Source organism: Phyllobates terribilis, unplaced genomic scaffold (genome assembly GCF_046119375.1).
Source record: "Phyllobates terribilis strain yellow unplaced genomic scaffold, ASM4611937v1 Scaffold_2__4_contigs__length_985480577, whole genome shotgun sequence".
In the NCBI taxonomy this organism is placed as follows: domain Eukaryota; kingdom Metazoa; phylum Chordata; class Amphibia; order Anura; family Dendrobatidae; genus Phyllobates; species Phyllobates terribilis.
Window position 1 is genome coordinate 150,743,810 of NW_027362762.1, and position 23,462 is coordinate 150,767,271.

General features: G+C 37.1%; 1 protein-coding gene across 1 annotated transcript; it reads left to right on the forward strand.

Annotated features, from left to right (window-relative positions):
* Positions 1-19,950: 19,950 nt before the first annotated feature.
* HOXC4 (homeobox C4) lies at positions 19,951-22,201 on the forward strand. Its single transcript, XM_073662999.1, has 2 exons — positions 19,951-20,719; positions 21,199-22,201. The coding sequence occupies exons 1-2, from the start codon at positions 20,167-20,169 to the stop codon at positions 21,540-21,542; spliced, it is 897 nt and encodes a 298-aa protein (XP_073519100.1). The 5' UTR covers positions 19,951-20,166; the 3' UTR covers positions 21,543-22,201.
* Positions 22,202-23,462: the final 1,261 nt, after the last annotated feature.

The following is a 23,462-nucleotide window of genomic DNA, read 5'->3' on the forward strand; positions in this document are numbered from 1 at the left end:
GTCCATCATAGAGGTAATTCACACCGTGGTCCAGGAATCCAAATCCTTGTTGTCTGCACCATCGTCTCAGCCAGCTGTTCACATCAAGGATCCTGTTCCATCTCCTGACGCCATGCCCGTCTACTGGAAGGATAGAAGAAAAAACTACCTGCGCATCCAGTTCTTTTACTTTCTTCCCCAATGCTTCAAAGTCCTTGCAGATTGTCGGTAGGTCCTTCTTTGCCGTGTCATTGGTGCCAACATGTATCAGAAGAAATGGGTGGACATCCTTGGAACTGATGAGCTTTGGTATCCTATCGGTAACATCCTTGATCTTCGCCCCTGGGAGGCAGCATACTTCTCTTGCGGTTATGTCCAGTCTGCAGATAGCTGCTTCTGTTCCTCTCAGTAGTGAGTCTCCCACCACCACCACTCTTCTTCCCTTCTTGGCTGTCCTTTTTCTTGTCGCTTCTGGGTGTTTCTGGGTACTCTTTTCTTTTTTGCTTGCTGGTAGTTCCTCATCCTTAGGTGTGCCATCTTCGTCCTCCACAAGTCCTTGGAATCTGTTTCTCAGTTGTGTGGTTGGTGGTGTCTCCATGGTCTTCTTGCTTCTTTTGGTCACTTGCCTCCACTTGTCTGCCTCTGGAGGTTCTCTGACGCTTCCTTCACTTTCCGTGACCAGTAGTGACGCTTCTGTTCTGTCCAGGAAGTCTTCATTTTCCTTGATGAGTTTTAATGTCGCAATTCTTTCTTCCAGTCCCCGCACCTTTTCTTCTAAAAGAGCCAGTAGTCTACACTTCTGGCAGGTGAAGTTGGTTTCAGCTTCTGGTCGATCTGTGAACATGTAGCACATGTTGCAGCTCACCATGTAGGTTGTCACATCTGCCATGCTGCTCCTTGTCCCTGCTGACTTGATGTCTTGAAAGTCAGGAAGAGGGTGGACATGGCAGAGCTCCTCAGATACAGAGATTTCTTAATATATTTTTCAGTTTCAATTGGAATATGAGACAAAATAGGACCAAAGAAAAGGAGGAGATTAAGTGGGGATGTGGTGGGATAATTTTGGAGTGCATTTTAAGTGTTAAGGGATGTTTTATGGAACCTTTCAACATTTTCGCCAACCTAATCATCATCACAGACGCGGATTCTTTACTGTAAGAGCAGCGAGACTATGGAACTCTCTGCCGCATGATGTTGTAATGAGTGATTCACTATTAAAATTTAAGAAGGGCATGGATGCCTTCCTTGAAAAGTATAATATTACAGGTTATATATTCTAGATTCCTTGATAGGGCATTGATCCAGGGAACTAGTCTGATTGTCGTATGGAGTCGGGAAGGAATTTTTTTCCCAATGTGGAGCTTAGTGTTTGCCACATGTTTTTTTTTTGCCTTCCTCTGGATCAACATGTTAGGCTATGGGTTGAACTAGATGGACTTAGTCTTCCTTCAACCTTAAAAACTATGTTACTATGTTACTTGCGCTTTACAGATGAACTGAGCTTCAATATTGCAATGGTACAAATATTTTTCTTTCTTCAATACCTACGTACTAATCATTCTAGCATGTTCTGTGCAGACACTGATACAACAAGGCATGTTGTGGTAAATGAGCTCTGACGCCTGCAGAAATATGGATGTAGTTCTGGACTGTAGTACAGTCTGTAGATCAAAGTCAGTATACAATGGATATTGCTTTGTATTTAATTCTGTGTGTAAGCTGTAAAATGGCACATGCATGTTCCAGAATCAAGTCTGGTCAATGAGAAAGTTTTCTAAAATTTATATGATTTAGTTGAAGTATAATTATGGTGTCAAAAATGTAAACTCCATGTAATATATTGGATACTGTCATTGTGAAGGATATGGACTGGTCCAGTGGAGGCATTCACAATACCTGTAAATGTGATCACATTTGATTTAAATCCACATTGAGGAGGGTCTGAGAATCCAACTTGAGTACATCCCATGGCTTTAGGGCACTGTGTTTAAGCCTCATTTATTTATTTTAGTGTAAGCCTCATTTATTCACTTGTCCTTAAGAGAAAACTGTTCAATGAAACCCAACTAAAGTGTTAAAGGGAATCTTTCGCAGTGTTTTGCTATTTAATCTGAGAGCAGCATTAATGTAGTGGCAGAGACCCTGATTCCAGGATGTGTTTCTTGCTCTGCAGTTTGCTGCTGCTTCAATACATTCAGTGTTTTGTCAGCAGGAGATTATCATTACAGGACTAGGTCTCACATGTAGGCCAGTCAGGCTAAACTGTATAACCCCGCCCCCACCACTGATTGGCAGCTTGCTGACAATGTGCTGTGTACACATGAACCTGCCAATCAGGGGTGTGGGCGGGGTTACACAGAGGAAGCTGCCAATCAGTGATATGGGTTTGGTTATACACAGGAAGCTGCCAATCAGGGACATGGGCGGGATTATACACAGGAAGCTGCCAATCAGTGGTGTGGGTGGGGTTATACACAGGAAGCTGCCAATCAGGGACATGGGCGGGGTTATACGCAGGAAGCTGCCAATCTGTGGTGTTGGTGGGGTTATACACAGGAAGCTGCCAATCAGGGGGCGTGGGTGGGGTTATACAGAGGAAGCTCCCAATCAGTGGTGTGGGTGGGGTTATTACATCTACAGCAGAGAAAACAGGGATTGTATTAAAATTGCACCAAGCAGTCCAGTAAATGATACATTGCTGGAATCAGGGTCTCTGCCCCTACATTATGCAGCTCTCAGATTGCATAGAAAAAAAACTGCTGAGAGATTCTCTTTAAAACGCAGAGAGATTGTTCTTCATATGCCACCATGAGCACTTAAAAGCAGTAATATACAGTGTACCACATGAGGGTCATCATTAACATCACTAATAATCTGTGACATGACATCATGTTCTGTATGATAATTTCTCCAGTGTGGACTTTTTTCCATTGTGAAAGTGGAAATAAAGCTGGTAACCATGCCAGACACACACAGAGAAGCCTTCATTTGTAGAGATAGTCCATGACATTAACAGAATACAGTAAAACTCCTATGCATGCTCCATTAATATTTTACTTCTATTGCTTTCCAGTGTGCAAATGTGGTTTTGATTTAGTCCAAGCTGCCGAGCAATGAAAACCTAATATATTAACAATTATGTAATATCAATAGCGCAGATATATAGTGGCATTAGAGTAATACATTTTTTCATGTGAATTGCAGTTTGCAATAACTAAAACCCCAAGAGCATCCCTTACCCATCAGAAAAACTGCTTCGAGGCTCATGAGGTCAACTTTTTGTTTTCATGCCCAGAACCACCAGTTTAGTTTTGTCATTTGCCCACGATCAGGTCCCAGAAACATCAGAAAGAATAAATGGTTGAATAAAATTTTCTAAACTGGACAGAAAAATGTCATCTAAACTGGGCTTACAGGACAGCAGCTGCTCGCTTCTGTGTCTTGTGCCTTTGGGCTGACATGTTTCTTCCTAGCCTGGCCGACTTTATTGAACATAATGGCCTGGCATCTGGGCTCTAAGGTACCAGCAGCGATTCACAGTTACTGACAGCTTACTGACACAGTTACTGAAGCTTCTCTTCTGACTTCTTCAATCCTCTACTTCTCATTTTTTATGTTTAGCTGTTTGTCTCTATTTGGGCCCCATTTGTTTAAACAGTAACCGTCATTTTAATTTTTATTTCATAAATCAATAATACACATGAAAATAAGCAACTTTGTAATATATCTTATCAGAGAAATCTGCTTCTTTCTCTGACAGAATGAATCAGTCATTATCAAAATTCTCAATTCTGAGGTAAAATCTGTATTCAGTGAAGACAAACTTTCCCATTACTGAGATAGGAGATGGCAGTTACTACAGATACAATTCTATGTAGATAGGAGGGGAAGGAGGGAGGAGCTCTGTCTCTAGCTCCTCCCTCTTTCTGTCTACATAGAATTCTATCCATAGCAACTGCCATCTCCTATCTCAGTAATGGGAAAGTTTGTCTTCACTGAATACAGATTTTACCTCAGAATTGAGAATTTTGATAATGACTGATTCATTCTGTCAGAGAAAGAAGCAGATTTCTCTGATAAGATATATTACAAAGTTGCTTATTTTCATGTGTATTATTGATTTATGAAATAAAAATTAAAATGATGGTTACTCTTTCAACTGTTCAAAGAGAATGACTGTCTGTTGTTCACATCAACCAATCATGGTGCAGCTTTCATTCCTTAACATGCTCTGGTAAACTGAAAGCAGCGCTTTGATTGGTTGCTATGGAAAACATAGATATATGTTGTGTAGATCTATCCTGCTTGTATTTAATACGTCGAACAGCCCTTTGTGGTATGGGGAAAAATTTTTTTCCTGTGTATGTTCACCTTTAAGCACCATTTCAGTTGACATTTACACTAAGACAATCTGACCCTCAAATCCAAGGGCTGACTGTATCTGCTATGAGCCATAGGACATAGGCCATGATCAAGGTCTAGGACAGACCAAAACATTGGCCGTTCTTTCTATTTCTTTCCATATGGTGACTAAACAATGAATCTTTAAATTGCATAATTGAGTGCATAGTCTGGACTTGTATTCAGAATTGCCCTATTGTTTGGAGAGACATCCCGTCCTACAGAGCGCCGCTGTCTCCCTGCTACAAGTGCTGACCAGAAATGTAGACATTTTTATTAGACTCTACTGTAAGCTGTTACTCAGGATCAGTTCTCATCCACTTTTATAAAATGTAAAATTGGGGTCAACTGTGGAAATAACCTTCAAGTGAGATCTAGAATGTAGATACCCCCATTCCCCTCCAGCGTTGTTGTGAAATACTGGAGGGAGGCTAATACCAGAACTAGTTTTCTAGGACTGATGGTCCTAGAGTCATATATACAGTTGAAACCCGAAGTTTACATACACTATATAAAAAGACACATATACATGTTTTTCTCAATATCTGACATGAAATCAAAATAAACCTTTCCTATTTTAGGCATTTGGCAAATGTTAAAAATGATGGTAATCCTAATTGACCTAAAATAGGAAAGGTTTATTCTGAATTCATGTCAGATATTGAGAAAAACATGAACATGTGTCTTTTTATATAGTGTATGTAAACTTCTGGTTTCAACTGTATATGAAAAAAATTCTTTGCACGCAGACTTTTCCAATCCAGCAATGGTTGCCAGACCGGCACACAAAGTGCACAAATTGGCCATCCACTGTGTCTAGTTCATGAGGGTGTCCAGCCACAACTGGACAGATGTTCCTGACACATGGAAAGCCAGTCTAACGTGGTAAAACAAGCAGAGAAAATTATATGTAAAAACTACAGATGATTGAATCTTTTGAAATTTAAATTCTCCAGGTTTGGTGAATTTTTCTCAAAAATTTGATTTGTATTCAATAAAATAGGTAGAATAGAATTGTGTCAGTGATAAAGGTAACATAATACTGCCGTGACTGAAACAAGTAATGTACCATATATTCAATAATGCTCTCTGCTTCCTCCCAACTAATAAGCTTGCCGGAGACAAAGGATGCCAATTATCACCTGCGTTTTTGTAGTATTACTGCCCGGAAAGCTGGTGCCAGTGGTGGTGGTACTTCTGCTTCTGCTACTACTTGTGGCCCCTCATTCTTAGCCATACAGTTGCTTGTGACAATCATACACACTGTCTGACACTGAATTCAGATTTTTTTTATCCTGTACAAACTATTGTGCTGTCTTGCTTCTACTTTCTAGTGCATTATGAATGAAAAAAAAAGTGTAATTGTTATTCAAATGTAACAGAACCGATGCCAGCTATACCATATCAATCACAATGGCACTGATGCTGGTCTCCTTCTATCTCTCTATCCCTAATAAAATAATATCTGTATTATTTGCAGACTACTACACTCATCTTCTTCATTGCTGCAGCTTTACAATCCAGTACTGTCTGGAGTAATTGCTTGACGGCTTTTTTTTAATCTATCCCTTTCCTTATTGCTGAGTGTAACCTCTGATGTCTTCTCCTAAAATCACCCTAAAATTATTGCTGCATTCCCTGCCTCAGCTTTCATACAGGCTATAATAGTTCAGCCTGAATGGCAGCACTATGCCATGTGATGTGATGCGATAGCTGCAAAGCATTATGGGGAAGCCCATGCACTAGCGCCTAAAGTCATTTGGGCCTTCTGTGACTGATGCAATCTTCTGCAATGTGAAATAAGCAGCCTGTATTTTTTGGGCAATTTGTGCAAGTTGAATTGCAAATTGTTTGCATTTGGCTTGACCTGTGAATTTAATAAAATCCGGCTTAAATCTGATTCATATTGAATTGGTTTGATCATCCCAAGTAAAAACTGTTATTCCATATATTGGCTCCTGCTCTGCTAAACTCTGGTCGTCTATGGAATACATAGACAACCATTCATCTAAATAGCTGGCTGCCATGTGATGCTACATGTTCCCTGCATTGGTGATTGCATATTCTCTTTTGCAGGGATTTTTAAAATGTTTTATAAAATACACACAAGCAGTGTGGAAATGTTCTTAAGTCTTGTTTCTATTTTTCAGTCAAACTGGTTTTTGTTTCTGACAGCATGCTACAAAAATGCCTTAGGGAAACTAATGTGGGAACTGATCCCATAATTGTCTATATGATCGTTCCCATTCATTGAGGGCATACTGATGCCAACGATAAATGGAAACCTAGCCTTACATATGTTCTTGGAAAAGCTTAGGGCCAGCCAATATAGCCACCATTAAAATCTTTTATATGGATTGTCATTCAGGTTTTACAGGTTCCTTAATGACAAATTTATCTAGCTGAACAGAGTCAGGACCTGAGGAAATCTACTTGGTAGCCCTTTGTGACCTATGCTAGTGGACATATTAGTTGTCACCAAGCTTTTCCAGGTTTGTAGCCTCTTGGTGATGTGTTTGTGAAGAAATGCTCTATAATGAGTTAACTGCTGGTAATAAATATTTAACATGTTTAAGGCTACAAAGCTTGTTAATCCAATGTTTCCAGTAGAACTGGTCCTGCTCCAAAAACCTAGTGAGGGAGAGAGATCAAGCAAGAATTGTGCATAATATACTAAAGGGAAGTCATGGATCATATGACTGTGATCTACAAATAGCAGCAGAGAATGGGAACTGCAGCTGCCAACAAGGGGGTTACAGTGTAATAAGCTAGTATGCTGGTAAATTAACCCCAGAAGTGATACAGTGATCATAGTGTGAACATACACCAAGCTTGTAAATACCACCCTAATGTGCCACATCCATAAACACTGCACTGCTTAGTTCTGCCTTGTCTCTTCATGGCAGCAGTAATCTCCAGTGCTGTATGTGACATTACTGAGACTACCTGCAATAAAATACAAAGACTGCTGATATTTAAGTACAACTCTGCGACCCCACTCTGTTCTGTTTGCTTAATGTACCTATTAAATAGGCCCATCATCCCACAATTACACCATCTAATTAGAGACAATGGCATTTTCTGGGTGGCTTAGGCTGGGAGACTATGGAAAAGTCAAAACAACTTCAGGAACAAATGAATTGGCAATTACAGTTATAGTTCCCCTTGGTGGAAATGTCTGACGTTAAGAGCTGCTTTAACATCATATTTTAAGCAAATAAATAGACACAAGCATTATGATAGAAAAACTAACAATACTATTGAGCTACATACATAAATTACAAAGCTAGGTCCAACCTGTAGAGAATTCCTGTAAAATATCGAATCCTTTCAAACTGACAGGCTGGGACTTGTAGTACACTGCAGGCTGTCTACCAATGCACACATGTTGTCTGATCACCATCATGATGTTCAGAAATCACATAACCTAATATTCTATACAAAAAGTGGTGTCAAATGATAAAAAGAACCGATAATTATGTTAACAGATTGACAATTTAACCTGGGGAACATAGTTTAAGGTCTAGAGGTTTACTTATATTTTACCTTTCCTACATACCCATTCACACTGATGTATTTACTCTTCTCCATTTCTCAAAGCGTTAAACGGGTTAGCAATGGGTTATATTTGTTTACTGCTCCAATCGATTAAGAGACTTTCACAAAATCAAGAACATTTTACTTTTTTGCACTTTTTTTCTTGTAGTTAATGTATGTGTACTTGTCTTATGTATTTTTTAATCATACTTACTCCTAGCTTTTATATCTTGAATTGATATATTTCCAGAGCATATTATCCATGTTAAATAAATAGATCACATACATTCTGTTTTGATTATACATTCTTTATAGGCATTATAAAAACGTATATTATTTTAATGTAAAAAAATAAAGTTGTTTTAACGGAAACAATTAGAATGTAAAAGATGCAAATAATTTTACACGAGGTTTTGATTGATGCTAAAACATTTCTATGGAATTGAATGAGTTTTTGTCAAGTTCTCAGCACACCTTTAGGATGGTACAGTACTTTAATAACAGTGGCTTAAATTCTCAGCAGCCATCAGATTCCAAAGTGCACAACACATATCATCATGACAGAAAGGCATCAGAACAAGTTGCTTTTCAGTAAGTCTTTATTGTGTATAATATATAAAACTCATACTAAATACAGTGGTAACATTACATAATAATATCTGAGTTTATATAGAAAAATGACAACTAGAATCCAGAGAAGGAAATGTTGTTACAGAGGATAAAAATGAAAATGATGGGGCTGCTTGGCATCAGGAGAGGTCATTGAAACCTTAAGGGGATAACACGGTTATTAAGTTAAACAAAATCAATTTTAATCAGCTATTCCTTTTCTAATGGAGAATTTCCATTTGTAAATTCTATCAATGCAATTCATTTCGGCAAGGCTCAGAGCTGCAATGTAAGTGAGTAATAGAACGATCTTCCTATAAAATTGTGGATAGTTTTAGAGTGGCGCATAATCATTTAAATGCCATTCTCCTTCTTTGTTTGTTTGTTTCTTTTTTCCTTCCTTCTTTCCTTTCTTCTCCCTCCCTTCATTTCTTTTTTCTTTCGTACTCCCTTTCTTTTTTTCTTTCCTACTCTCTTTCTCTTTTCTTTCTCTTTCTTTCCTACTCCCTTTCTTCTTTCTTTCATACTCCATTCCTTCTTTCCTTCCCCTCTCCCTCCCTTCACCCCTTCCTTCCTTTCTTTTTTCGTCCCACTCCCTTCCTTTCTTCTTCTCTTTCCTACTTCCTTCCTTCCTTCCTTTCTTTCCTACTCCATTCCTTTATTCCTTTCCTTCTTTCTTTTTTTATTTCTTTCTTTCCTACTCCATTACTTTCTTTCCTTCTTTCTTTCTTTCTTTCTTTCTTTCTTTCTTTCTTTCTTTCTTCTTTTCTTTCTTTTTTTATTTCTTTCATTTCTAAATATACACAATATCATCTTCCACTCTCAATAACCAACCCATTACCCAAGCCAGAACCAGATGTGATACCAAGTAACGCTGGATTATTTGATCAGCTATACATGCATGTATTACAGCACTTTTACATTTGTATACCTCCTTTCCTCCACAGGTTCCTATGCACAGGTTCCTATACTCACTACACTAGGTAAGACTATTTGATCACAGAGAATTAGATGAGAGGACAATAATGAATATCACTGTTAACCGAGGTTTCTGAGGGCCATTTAAAGTCCATCCGGCAGCTGAAGTGTTAAGCAGAGATGGCAGCACGCAGATTTTCCAGTTGGGAGGATATAGAAGGGGCCATAAACGCTGGTAGGTGTTCTGCCCTGGCAGCTCTAATCACAGGAAGCAGGGATGTGTCTCTTTACTCTGAATATTGCACTGATTTGCCATTAAGCTGTTACACAATTCCCAGAGGTGCCTCAAAAACAAGAATGAAAAACAAAAGAGGATCCATACATGTATTAAAACACGACTACTGCTTCCTACAAGCACACAGGAGTGTGACCTGGACATCTAAACAAATACAAGAAGAGAACAAATCTATAGCACATAGGCTACTACCAAATAACAGTGAACAAGAAATATTACAGCAGATAATTCTACCATAAATTCATTTAATAGAGAATGCAAGTCATCAGCATTATAAACGACAAATATAAAAACAGCTAAAATGAGACATAAAGGTTCATATATGCATTAAAAGCACAGCTACCTACAAGTATAGAGTATACACTGTGCAACAGAGCACACTGACATACACGTGTGTAAAAAGCATAACAATGAAGAAGGATGAGGAAAAAATAGATTAAACCGGAAAATCTATGAGACAAGGGGTTAGAACAAAGCATTAGACCGTCAATAAAAGCCAGAAAAGGTGAGAATGAGACAAAAGCCTGAGAACAAACAGTGAACAAGGTGTGAAAGGACAGGGCTGAGCTGCCTGGGAGTTTTCTGTCTCCCACATCTGCTTCTTTCATCGCAGAATGAGCCATTTCTTTCATGTCCTGTCTGTCTTCAGCTGCATAATAACCAGCCCAAGTTGTTCCTGTGCTACCTTTATTGTGACACTGGTCTGATTATCTGCTTACAATTGGTAAATATATGACCTATACAGTCCAGGTTACTGCAAGCCAACATCAATATGTCTCCTGCCCTCTCCTTAACTACAAGCAGAAACATCCATTCAAAAATGCACATTATGCCAGCAAAAAGGGAATTGACATTTTTAGGGACTATTCACAGTCACCAGTGGCTTAAAATAGCTGTGGCTATCAGTGCTGAAATGTAGGGCAGCTGTGCTGCCTGTATATTTATGGCAGCATTGAACATCTGTCATTTGTAGCCAATGTAATAAATACACACATTTATATGTCATTTGGGTCGACACATCCACCATATAATCATATACATAGACATGTGTATAGTCCATATCTATCTATCTATCTATCTATCTATCTATCTATCTATCTATCTATCTATCTATCTATCAATCTACTGTATCTATCTATCTATCTATATCTATATATATATATATATATATATATATATATATATATATATATATATATATATCACCTTAGATCTTTGTAAACATGTAAAAAGTGCGTTCATTTATTGCATACTGATAAGCTATATACATTGAAATATAGGTCGACTCGTGTTGTACATGTTGCTCTTTAATGTATCCAAATGTGTTCATACATTTCACCTATATAGATATGGCCTATTTGTGGCACACATTAGCACATACATATCCAGGGTCCAGGTCTGCCTGTGCTGCATACTTTTAACTATGTATCTATGTATTAGAGCTTATTTACACGCCAGTATTCTGCTAGTATTTTGCATCAGTGTTTGTATACCAAAACTAGGAGTGGAACTTATAAAGAAAAACTATAACTGAAAGATGACACCTGTTTTCTGTTTTGGGGACACTTCTGGTTTTGGCATACAAATACTGATGAAATACTGATCAAAAATATTGATGTGTGAAAAAAAAAGTCTAAGACATATGAACATTGCATGTCACACTAGTCAGGTCATACATATATATATATATATATATATATATATATATATATATATATATATATATATATATATATATATACATACATGCATACTTATATGGCCCTCAGGTCTACACGTGTTGCTCGTTGTTCCATCCGTTTAGACATACATTTGTGTGTCACTTATGTGTACATGTGTTGCACATTTGTAACATACATTTCTACATACATTTGCATTGCTCATGTCCTGCATGTGCTGCACACTTGTAGATGGAGAATGGCTCTTTCATGCAGTAAGGGCTCTCATCTGGGTCAGGATGTTTGGGCAATTACTGTATATGTGTTTGTATATTTTTTTTCTGACTGAAAGCTAATTTCAGCCCTCTAGCAGAAGCAAATAAAAACTGACAACTTATAAATCAGGAGTAGGCGCCTATCACTCAATCTTTGCATAAATTATGAACGTGAGCGCAGAACCAGAAGATCTGTCGTTAGGATCGAGGCCCCACTAACGGATTTATTGATGGCTGTGTGGTATAATAACACCGAGCATAAATGCCACTTAAGGGAGAACCCCCCCTCCTTACCTTATAGCAGAGCTGAGCCAAATGGGACATAACATGACCTTGTAAATGTGAGCTTGTTCATTTTACAACTCTGCATACATTGTAATGGACAAGTAAGAGCACAACAAACAAAGTCAAAGCAGTAGTACACATATACAACCACGTAGACATATTTATTTACACATACTGTATATATATATATATATATATATATATATATATATATATATATGTATATCTTTTTGCACACTAAAAACCCTGATAGACACATAATTAGCCAGATAAAATTAGATGAAAGAAAACAAAGAAAGAGAAATAAATAAAGAGTAAATTAAGGATATATAGCTATGATGCGATATGGACCATAAAAAGGAAAGCAGCACTCCAAAATAACAATAGTGAAGAATGAGGATTTTATTGGTCCAATGAAACATTTCCGTCCATATGGTGTGGATATTTTTTTCCATTCAGATAGATAGATAAATAGATAAAAATATATAGAATTTGTATATATAGGTAATGACAGAGAGAAAGACGACTGATGGACAAACAGACAGAATATGTGAAGATGGATGAAATATAATAGGCTATATATAGGTAGATGATTGAAAGATGATGATAGATATGTATCCATCTCCTGTAACATAATGTTACTAACAGAAATACACTTTGTGAAACCACTTTTTGCTATTGTAAGTACATGTACTGACTGTAGGGACATGTGGGCATTGTCATTATGACCATGTCTCTTGCTCAGTGTTTTTTCATCTCTATATTATATGTGTATAATGTATGCTATATGTGTATAATGTTAAAATTAAAAAAATAATCAGCAAATATAATGCATCAGATGTGACGTCAGCAGAAAACACAACAGCACTTCGGACACGGTTGTGTTATTTTCTTATAATTTTTCGTACTGAACACTACAAGTCTTCTATTCATCTCCCATCGCCTCTTTGCATTTTCTTATGACCCAGATTCTCCCTTCACCTCTTTTCATCTCCCCTGATGTCTTTTGATGTTTCAGATTTTTTTCCTTTGCCCCTATAAATCTCCCACCGTCTTCCAGGACACGTCTTTATCTCCTGTAACCATCTTATGATCTAAGTTTTCCTTATCAACTCAATTTCTGAAATGTGTAATGTCAGCCAGTACAACCCATGAGTGGATTATTCCTGGATTGTAGATATAAATCCCAGTCTGCCACTAAAAACATTGGAGTTTTCAAAACATGCTCGGTGATACCTTGTCCCTATATTCCCCCCTTATAGCCCCACCTTCTGACCTAAAGACCCTTAGTAGGACGAAAGATGGGTTTATTATAGTAGGGGCATCCTGTAAATTATGAAGACTTATAACACTACTAAGAACAGGGTTTGCTCTTCATAAGAGTAATCCTTACATATCAGCCAGCTTTGTATTCCTGGGCTATGGATGGTCAGTAAATCTCTTTCTAGCAATCAGGATCCTCAATGACGATGATTTAGATTTTGTGGCAATTTACATGTAAGATAATAGAGGAGGGAACTAATATAACTTTTATGACACCACATTCTCTAGGTAAGTATTGAAAATCCGGTTCTTTAGACTTCAAAGAGGGGCAAAAGGTGGGCAAAGAGGTTTGCAAAATGTAACACATTTCATCTTGTCCTCCCACTTTAGTGCCCTTGAGCTACTGATAAAACAGTGTTTATACTCGATTCAAGTATTTAAGTGCTGTATATAAACACCCACACAGGCACTTGGGCACTTCAAGATCAAAGGAGTGATATCAAAATATGGATTTCTCAATGGAGCCAATGACTGGTGATGGGCAGCAGAGATGCTCCTAGGATCCACCAGCACCTTGCACTGGCCCTCAGCAGAGGAGACCTCTGCTTGCCCTCAGATTAAGCTTAATATCTGCATACACAATCACTTCATCACTAAATTGATTCTCAATTACCTGCTTTGTCAATAGTAGCAGAGAAAAAGCTGCTCGTTTGCAACCTGCGTTTCGAATGCCTTATTTTGTGTCCTAGTCTAAGGAGGGGATGGCTTCTTATCTCCAGGAGGGTATTGATTGAGCCTGATCGTCGTGCTGTTTATTCAGCAGAGTCAGGGTCACTTTATTTAAAACCTGAATATTATTCTCGAGCACTTACCATAATGTAACCATGAAATTATGTTAAAACAATAACCTTTACCTGATTCATTAAATGATCCCCCAGTATATTAGAAATAAACCCACACAAGCATTCAGTGTTTTAACCCTTTCACTGTATCAGCATACTTTACGTTTATTATGCTTCTTCACTATATTCAGTATAGTTAAAAGGCTATTTTACCCTTTTCACTATATCAGGAATAACCTTTTATATAAATTAACTATAATAACCCTTTCACTATATGACAGATAATCTCCTATTTATTTAGTGTATTTATTAACTCTTCAGTATAGGAAATAGTAATTTAACTACAATCAACATTATCCCTATCAATTTATGAGACTTTCATTTGGATTCATTATATTAACTCCAGCAGCTTAGTAGTAAAAAAAAAAAAAACAAAACACAATAACTCGCTTTATTAAGTTAATACTTTAAAGAAAAGATATGTGAAAGCATATACTATATAAGCTATACATATACAGTATATGTAGTGGGTTAGTGCAGCTATAAGTGTGTGTATACAATATATGTATATATATATATATATATATATATATATATATATATATATATATACATATATAGTTTACACATATACACAGTATATTGCCATTATCTACACAAAGCTCCACTGTGATGATGGAGTTAATGTAAAGAGTATCCAAGCTTAGGTCTAATCTACTATTGTGTCTTAATACAGCTACAATTGAGTATATATATATATATATATATATATATATATATATATATATATATATATATATATAGTAACTTAGTCCCCATCACATGTATATATATACACATTAGTTACTTAGTCCCCATCTGAGATACTCTTTACCTCAACTCCATCAGAACAGTAGAGCAGATAATAACAAAACTACTGTTATATATACATTGTTAACGTTGTGTATGTGGAATCTGAAGCTCAAATACTTTTATAAATCTTGACATAAAAGCATCTTTTCGACTAAAAAAAAAAGAGAAAAAGGCTAAACCTCCCCTTCCCAAAACATAGAAAAAACAAACAAATAAAAACAACAGAAAAAAAAAACACCTACAGTGTGAAGTGTGAAGATTATTCTTCACTACAACTTCTTTGGAAGATTCTGAATCATTATCCTGGAGATACTAATTCAATTCATAATAGAGATAAGAAACAGAATAATCAGAATAATGTGAATGCAGAGCTTCAAAGACGAACCCATTCAGTAATTTCTAAGTAAATATTGACTTGTGTAAGTTTAGACTGCAAATATTAGTACATAAAAAAAAAGTTTTATTTGCAAATTACATTTTATAAAGATAAAACGAATACAGATTGATATAAATGATTGAATAATTCTATATGCATATATATCACATCTATCTATCTATCTATCTATCTATCTATCTATCTATCTATCTCATACAGATGCACTAGATAAATACACATATATTGCAATTAATATTATAATATGTCAATTAAAAATCCCCAATTCCCTCCATATTACAAGTTGCTAATATAAAATGCTGCTTCTTGATTTAGCTCTGACAAAGGCACATACCTCGGTGTGTCATATAATCTATATATAAGTGGCATCCTGAGTGGAGCAGTGTGTCACAGCGAGTGGGTAGCTGCACCTCAATATCCACAGCATTAGCCCTGCAGAGTTCATGAACTATGCAGCCATTGTGCACACCCAAAGGAACAGCACATATATCTGCACTAGAAGCCCTTTATAACATCTACATATGAAGCTCAACTAGAACATTTTAAGAAAGACACTAAAAACAAAAAAATTAAAAAACATCTAAAATAAAAACAATTTTTTTTCTTCAGCATAAAAATGAAACATCAAATTACTTTGCCTCTGGCTCCCATTTTTCCCTTCTACATTATAACTAGTTATTGAACTAGCTATGAGATCTAAAGGCCATTTGTGTGGAGACAGATTTCAACTGAGTTGTACCATCAATATTCTGTGGCAGTGACCTATTGGTGGAAGTCAAGCAACAGAGGTGAAATTCAGGTCACGCTGTCTAACCAGTATTAAAATGCGTGCACTTTGAAGGGAAAAAAGCCCACTTTAAACGAGATTTAAAGAAAATTGAATTCCACTATGGGAGGGCAATCTTTGCATTCTTCTTTCAAACACAAAATGCATTTTTAATTTTTCTTAAAAAAAATGAGCAAGAAATGCTTGTCTTCACCAGAAAGAAAGAAAAAAAAACCTAAAACAATTGAAAAGAAAAATGAATGGAGCTTGTAGAGCAAACTGACCTTTGTATTGTGTGTATCTAAAGAAGGCAAATGAAATACAAATATTTAAACACAAATGTGAGGCCATAATATAGACAAGATATGAGCACAAATATAAAAAAAAATAACAGATAGCTTAAATAAATTATTAAATACAATTAAAATAAAAAATATATAAAAATTAATAAAAGTACTGTTTAAGTGAAAACTGGCAGGATTTGCAGTATCATTTCTGGAAAATAGTAGATTTTTGTTAGCAGGCACAGATTGCTAATTGCAAGAGGTGCAGGTTAGGAAAACGGTCAGTATGGTAATAGCACCTTCAATGAACCCTTAGGGACAATAGACAGTTATTTTTCTTCAGAACTGTCAAAAAAGACGCTTTGTGCAAAGAATGTTCCTCCTCAGCCAGAAAATTTTCCACCCTTTTTTATGTAGCACAAAAAACAGAGACCCAAGAGCAGATCATCTGCTCATAGGGAAACTTCAGAGGTTTGGTCATAAATAGTGTAGAACTCATCCTCCTTTGGGTTAGTAAACCTTATCTGGGCTATGTTCTTGTAGTGCTGCTGCTTGCTACATTGTGATCACACAGCTGCCCTGCTTCCCTTTCTCTCTATACAAAGACCAGCAGTCTGTGTGTGTTTTTAATGCTTTCTGCATTAAGATGTGAACCTAGATCTGCACCTTACACACAGCCATGCTTGCTATGTAGTTAATGAAAGCTGTTTGCAGAAAGAGGAATGGCTTGAAAGGAGCTGGACACATTTATTAAAGCAAGTAAGATTCAGCTAAAGAGTCTACAGAAACATATATATTTGTGTACAAGAAATCTGATGCATGATACGAACCTGGACTAAAGCAAAGCATGATCATTTTAGAGATTGTAAGACAATATTAAGACACACACACACACACACGTATACACACACACATATATACACATATCACACACACACACGTATACATACACATATCACACACACACATATATTTATATACACACACGTGCAAATACACACACACACACACACACATATACATACATACACACAAACATATATGCATGCATACACACATATGTATACACACATACACATATATATACACATGTCACACACACATATACATACACACACACACACACATATATGCACACACACAGTTATAAGAAGCTTTTCCCCACAAGACTCATGTATTGCTGGTGAATGATGTTCTGTATATATGTTAGGACATGGATGATGGGAACAGTGCACACGCGCATTAATGGTTAGTCAGGATCTCACACACAAGAAAATCAGGCATAGCAAGAAGCTTTCATAGCAGAGCCCAGCCATAGTAATCCACAAGGTAGTTTCAGCCCCCCCCCCCCCCCCCCCCACATTACACAATTTAAGTTTCTTCAGGCACAAGTCAGTGGGAACTTGGGAAATACAGCTCCATATAACAGCAGGCTGCCTCACATCTGGATAGCGTTATAACGATTGTAGGTTTTTTAATGGGACTTTTAATTTGCAGACATTTACCCTTGCAGCCCCCACCCCATGATAGCAGCAGCAGTAGTAAGAAGGCGCTTATATGCACCCTGTAGAATCGAATTTGTGTGATTACTGCACTCACAGATTCGTCTCTAGGGGGGTATATGGGTGATGCTACAAGCCTCTACTCGGTGTTTTATTTTTCTTTGGTTTCTTTGGAATAATTTGCCCTGAAATCCCTGGTGTTTAATGTAGCTCTTGTTGTAAGTGGTTTTAGAGACTTTAGTCTCCCCTCTTTTGCTTTTGGGTTGGTGGAAGGGGGCTGGGAAAAGGAGGGAGGAGTGGATTAAAGGTGTAGATTAAATAATCATAAAATAACACATTATTACATTTCCTATAAAGACTGAACAGCCACCGCAAAAGAGCAAGTCCCAAGCAGTCCAATCCTCCTGCTTGATTTATTGCCTTTTACTGCCCTATAAAAGCTGTTAGAACGAACCTAAAGCCTGCAACACCGCTGGCACATTTAGTCTAATAAATAAAACATAAACAGCTAACTTTATGTGTCACTTTTATTGTTATCAAGTAAAATATTGCATTGCCCTACAAGCTATGATTCTATGCTATAATTGTTATCAAGCTGAACAGGGGAGCAATCACATATCTCCACTCCCATGTTTAATGCCTAATCTAAGCTCTTGATAAAATACCTAATTGTAATAGCTGTTTGCTTGGAAATGTTTACATAAATTCCCAGGTTTTTTTAAGCACTATATTATCTGCTGGAAGTAGCAAGTGTGAAATATATGCATCGAGCACAGTCCCTCTGCAGCTATTTTTGCTTTCTTATGGAGGAACTACGATGGGACCCTTTTTTTGTTGGAGATGACATTGGCAGAACAAGTCCTAAGCAACCACGTTATCATTGTACTGGCTATGGAGTGATACATCCATACTGCTTAAGGGATTATACGTGAGCTACAGACAAGGACCCTCCAGGAAGTTTGGTTGATCACGTGCAAGCAAAATTATTAGTGGATATCAAAGTAAACTCCTAATTGCTGCAATGTATTGTTTTAATGCAAAACTGCTTGGAACTAACCCTTTCCTTCTCATTTTAGTTCCTATGGAGTGTGACACGTATGGACACATCTGCAAGCATTACAAGAAAGATAAGTCTTTCTATATATCCCTAGTTTTACGACAACTGTTTCAATATCTATACTATGAAATATCATTCTATAAACACACACAGGTTAAATACATGGAATGCATATAAATAGTTAACACAGAAGCATGAATGTTGTTTTTTTTTTTTTACCTACATTCAATATCAGCTTACCTCTAACTAAAAAAAACTATAATACAATGTGTAAAAAACAGTGTGTATAAATACTATATATACACTATATATATGATCATATAGTGTAGAAGTAGTTAACAGTATAGAGTATTGGGGCAATGATTGTCTTCCATGTATTTATATTTATTCGACATCCAGTCTTTTTGCATATATATACAATATAATGGCAAGTGACTAAATGAGCAAAGTTAATATATGCATATGAATAGCTAACACTATACAGTATAGGATCATGAATAATTAACGTTATATAGTACAGGGACATTGCACAATATACAAAGTGCTAACAGTGCACAGTATAGGGACTTTTTGGCATTGATACTGTTTCTTGAATACTGATTCTTTTAATTAGGCTTTAAGACTGAGTTCACATCCTTAGATGTAATATATGAGCATATATACTAAATAAAGATATGCCTGCAAACAGCATTTAATATGGAAACAGTTAACAGCCTTTGGAATAGAGAGGGTTAATGTATTGTAATACAGAAAGGAGCATGAATGAATGGTATACGTATTGATATCCCTGATCTGGTACTGACTCTCTCTTCTCTTTGCAGGGTGCACTGCCAGTTAATATGAGCCTACAGGGTGCAAGGAAGAATACACCATGTATGGAAGACAGGTAAGGGAATATTATGTATTTAGGATGCATGGCATATAGGCTTCCTAAGATAATATTGTATGTTGTATATGTGAAGGTCTCGATGTTTGCTGGGGAAGGAGGAGGTGTAGATTCTCCACCCACCTCTAGTATCCATCAACCACTTCTATATCTTCCTTTTTTGCAATAGTCAACACATCCCCTTTGCAGTATCCAGATAAACCCTCACAATCAGTGCATAGGGCATAATGATTGCATGGCTGCAGCTCTAGAGAACATCACAACACAACAACAAACATGCAAAGGGAAAATGACATTTTAAATAAGCTTTAGGTTCCTTATCCGGGGACCAGCATGGAGGTTGTGATTGGCTCTTAGAGTCACATGGTGAAAGTAACTTTACGGGGTCGCCAGCTAGTAGGAGGGCTTTATGGAGCAGAAAAACGACAAAGCGAGAAAAATTATTTTCCACTCCAGAAATTAATGATCATGAGTTCGTATTTGATGGACTCTAACTACATCGATCCGAAATTTCCTCCATGCGAGGAATATTCGCAAAATAACTATATCCCAGATCACAGTCCGGAATATTATAGCCGGACCAGGGACACTGGATTCCAGCCTCACCACCAGGAACTGTACCCTCCAAGAACAGCCTACACTGAGCGCCAGTACAGCTGTGCCAGCGTCCAGGGGCCAGGCACCCCTGCCACACAAACAAGGGTCCACGGACAGCATCAAAGCAACCACCACCTTGTAGGCAAACCTCAGATCTGTGAGCATCCAACACCATCTCTCTCCAACACCACCACCACCTCCACCACTCCTTCCCCTGCACCCCCAGCCTGCAACCCGCCTAATCCTGAGCATCCTACCAGCACATCCACCAAACAACCCATAGTGTACCCCTGGATGAAGAAAATACACGTCAGTACTGGTAGGAAACTTTTCTTCTCCTTTAACCTCTCTTCTTCTTTTTTTTCCCCTTTTTTTTAAAGCTCAAAGAGTCTTTGGGTTAGCACAATTGAACTGGATTTACGACTACGAATGGGTAATTACACCCACCATAAATTTTATAGCCAAGCCTGTCTGGGCTGCTGCAGCCATGTGCTTCATTCTGCTCTCTATGTAGAGTGTGTGTGTTTCAGAGAGAGAGGGAGAGAGGGAAAACTCCTATATAGCTTTGTAAGAAGTGCATAAATAATTCAGAAACATTGGAGCTAAGGGAACTCTCTTCCTAACAGAACAGAAAGGACTGGAGGTTTTTTTTAAGGCATTTAGGAGATACCCCTTCTTATGGCTTACATCTGGTGTTTCCTTGTATCTGACAATCTGTGTCTCTCCTTCCTTTCCACTGTCTTCTATATTCCTTCCTTTTCTCCTTCATTTTCTTACTGTCTCCCTTTTCTTTCTCAGTGAACCCTAATTACACTGGAGGTGAGCCCAAGAGATCCAGAACAGCTTACACCAGGCAGCAAGTATTGGAACTGGAGAAAGAATTTCATTATAACAGATATCTGACCAGGCGAAGGCGCATTGAGATAGCCCACTCCTTGTGTCTATCGGAAAGGCAGATCAAGATCTGGTTTCAAAACAGGAGAATGAAATGGAAAAAAGACCACAGGTTACCAAACACAAAAGTCAGATCCAGCGCCTCTTCCAACGCTTCTAATAACATCATTGCTTCCAATTCTGCTCCCAACGAGGATATAACGCAAAGCTCAACTCAGGATCAGCGAGAGGATATTACAAGGTTATAAACCCCCCACAAATGACTCAATATTTATAGAATCTAATGATAATTATAATATTATTATTGTTAATAATATATATATATTTTGGTTCTTGTAGTTTTTTTTTCCTTGTGCGTTGGAAAATTGAGAGCTCTTTTAGAACTAAAAAAAAAGGCTTTAAATGCATGTTACAGTGCATGGGATCAGGCTTTATGTCCAGTGTTGTTTTATGTTTTATGTTCGTTCTTTGGACACTTTATTTATTTGGAAGGGAGATATTTTTTCTGTTTTTAAGTGATTTCCTAAAATAAAATATTACAGGGATACAGTTTTGCCCCCCTTTTCCTATGTGTTGACAATGGTAGAACAAAGCCAATCACCTTGGAGGTGGAACTGATTATTTTTGTTCTTTTTTTTGTGTGTGTGTGTAAACTATCATTATGATGTGATGAGCTTATTTAAGGATCGCAGCACATAAAATAGAAATTGCCATAATGTGAAGCTATTGACAAGAAAGTTTGGGAGTCGATAGATGATAGATCCCCCCCTTTGTTGTGGTTACTGTGTTTTATTTTATTTTTTATTTTTTTTTATGTTGGTCGAGACAACAATGTAAAATTGCTGTAAACAGTCCTAGTGTAATGTGACCGTCTGTTCAATAAAACAGTGAGTGTGGTTTAGTTTAATCTGGCAACTGTTTATTTTATTCTATATGCAACATTGTACCTTTATGTCAGAACTGATTCAGTGGGGATTCTATGCCTTCCACCCTGTGCACCAATTTAATATCTAATATTGGCCTAAGGGTTTCTATATTCGTTTATGGTCATAGTGGATCTATGTTTTATAGCAAAGATAAATTTATATATCTATATCCATATGTATAATGCAATGCAGGAGACTATGTGATTCTGTCAATTCTCAATCCCCCTGCATTGGATACATATCACATAGTAACATTCTTGCTGCTTAACTAGACTGTTTATTGTAGCCCTGGTAGAACTGAGGAAGGCATCTCTTCAATGTAAATAGTAATGACCCCTCTGTGATCTCAGTGCAAGGGCCTAAAGGTTTTCTATTTCAGCTATTTTGCGTGTTCTGTCCTATCTTTTGTAGCAGAAGAATGCCAAATTTCAGGTAGGCCCGTTCCCTTTCAGGCAACATGACACAAAGCAGACTCCAATCATTGTGCAGAGGGCTAGTATACTTATCATTGTACAGAACAAAAACATACAGCCATTGTGATTGTCTAGTATCACTTCACTTTCCTTAAATCTGCATTTTAGGTAAAACATTATTTACCGGAGACACTCTACTTGAATAAAAAAATATTTTTTTATCTATTTTTTTTTTTATTATTATTATTTATATGTAATATTTTTATGCTGTTATTGATTTTGGAAACCGACAATTTGACATATTCCCTGTTAAATATGCATCAGGATTTATTTCTGCTCCCTGAGTATAAGCTATACAAGGCAAAGATTCTGGCATTTTACATTTGATCTATAATTTAGTATAAAGGAAGGAGTGTGTGGATATATAGATTAAATACACCGATTAAAATGCTCCTTGTTTTCTGTGTAAAATACCAAGAATTCTAGCTGTAAAACAATATTATAGAGGAAATGATTGGTTTAGTGGTGAGGCAGTGCAGGGAGATTTCCATGAGTGTCTGGATGGGAGCTAACCCTTTCTGGGTCCCCTTCTTTCTCTCACTGTCTCTTTTGTAAACTGCTTCAAAATTTGATGAATTAAAATTGAATGTCGCAGGCTTGAATAAGATGGGGGACTTTTGTACTCTGTGTGTCTGCCCAGAAAGCAGCGGGTACATTAATCAAGTCCCCACTACAGGCTGCATATATTGAATTAAGAAATAAAATAACATCAGGTCTAGATAGAAACATTATAATTCGTTTTTTTTTTTATATTGATTGCCAAGAAATG

What these genes read in the sequence shown, in the direction of transcription:
- HOXC4 (XM_073662999.1), top strand. Translation starts at nt 20,167, where the DNA reads ATGGTGAAAGTAACTTTACGGGGTCGCCAGCTAGTAGGAGGGCTTTAT. An exon ending in GAAAATACACGTCAGTACTG is followed by an intron (nt 20,720 to 21,198) that starts GTAGGAAACTTT and finishes TTTCTTTCTCAG; the next exon opens with TGAACCCTAATTACACTGGA.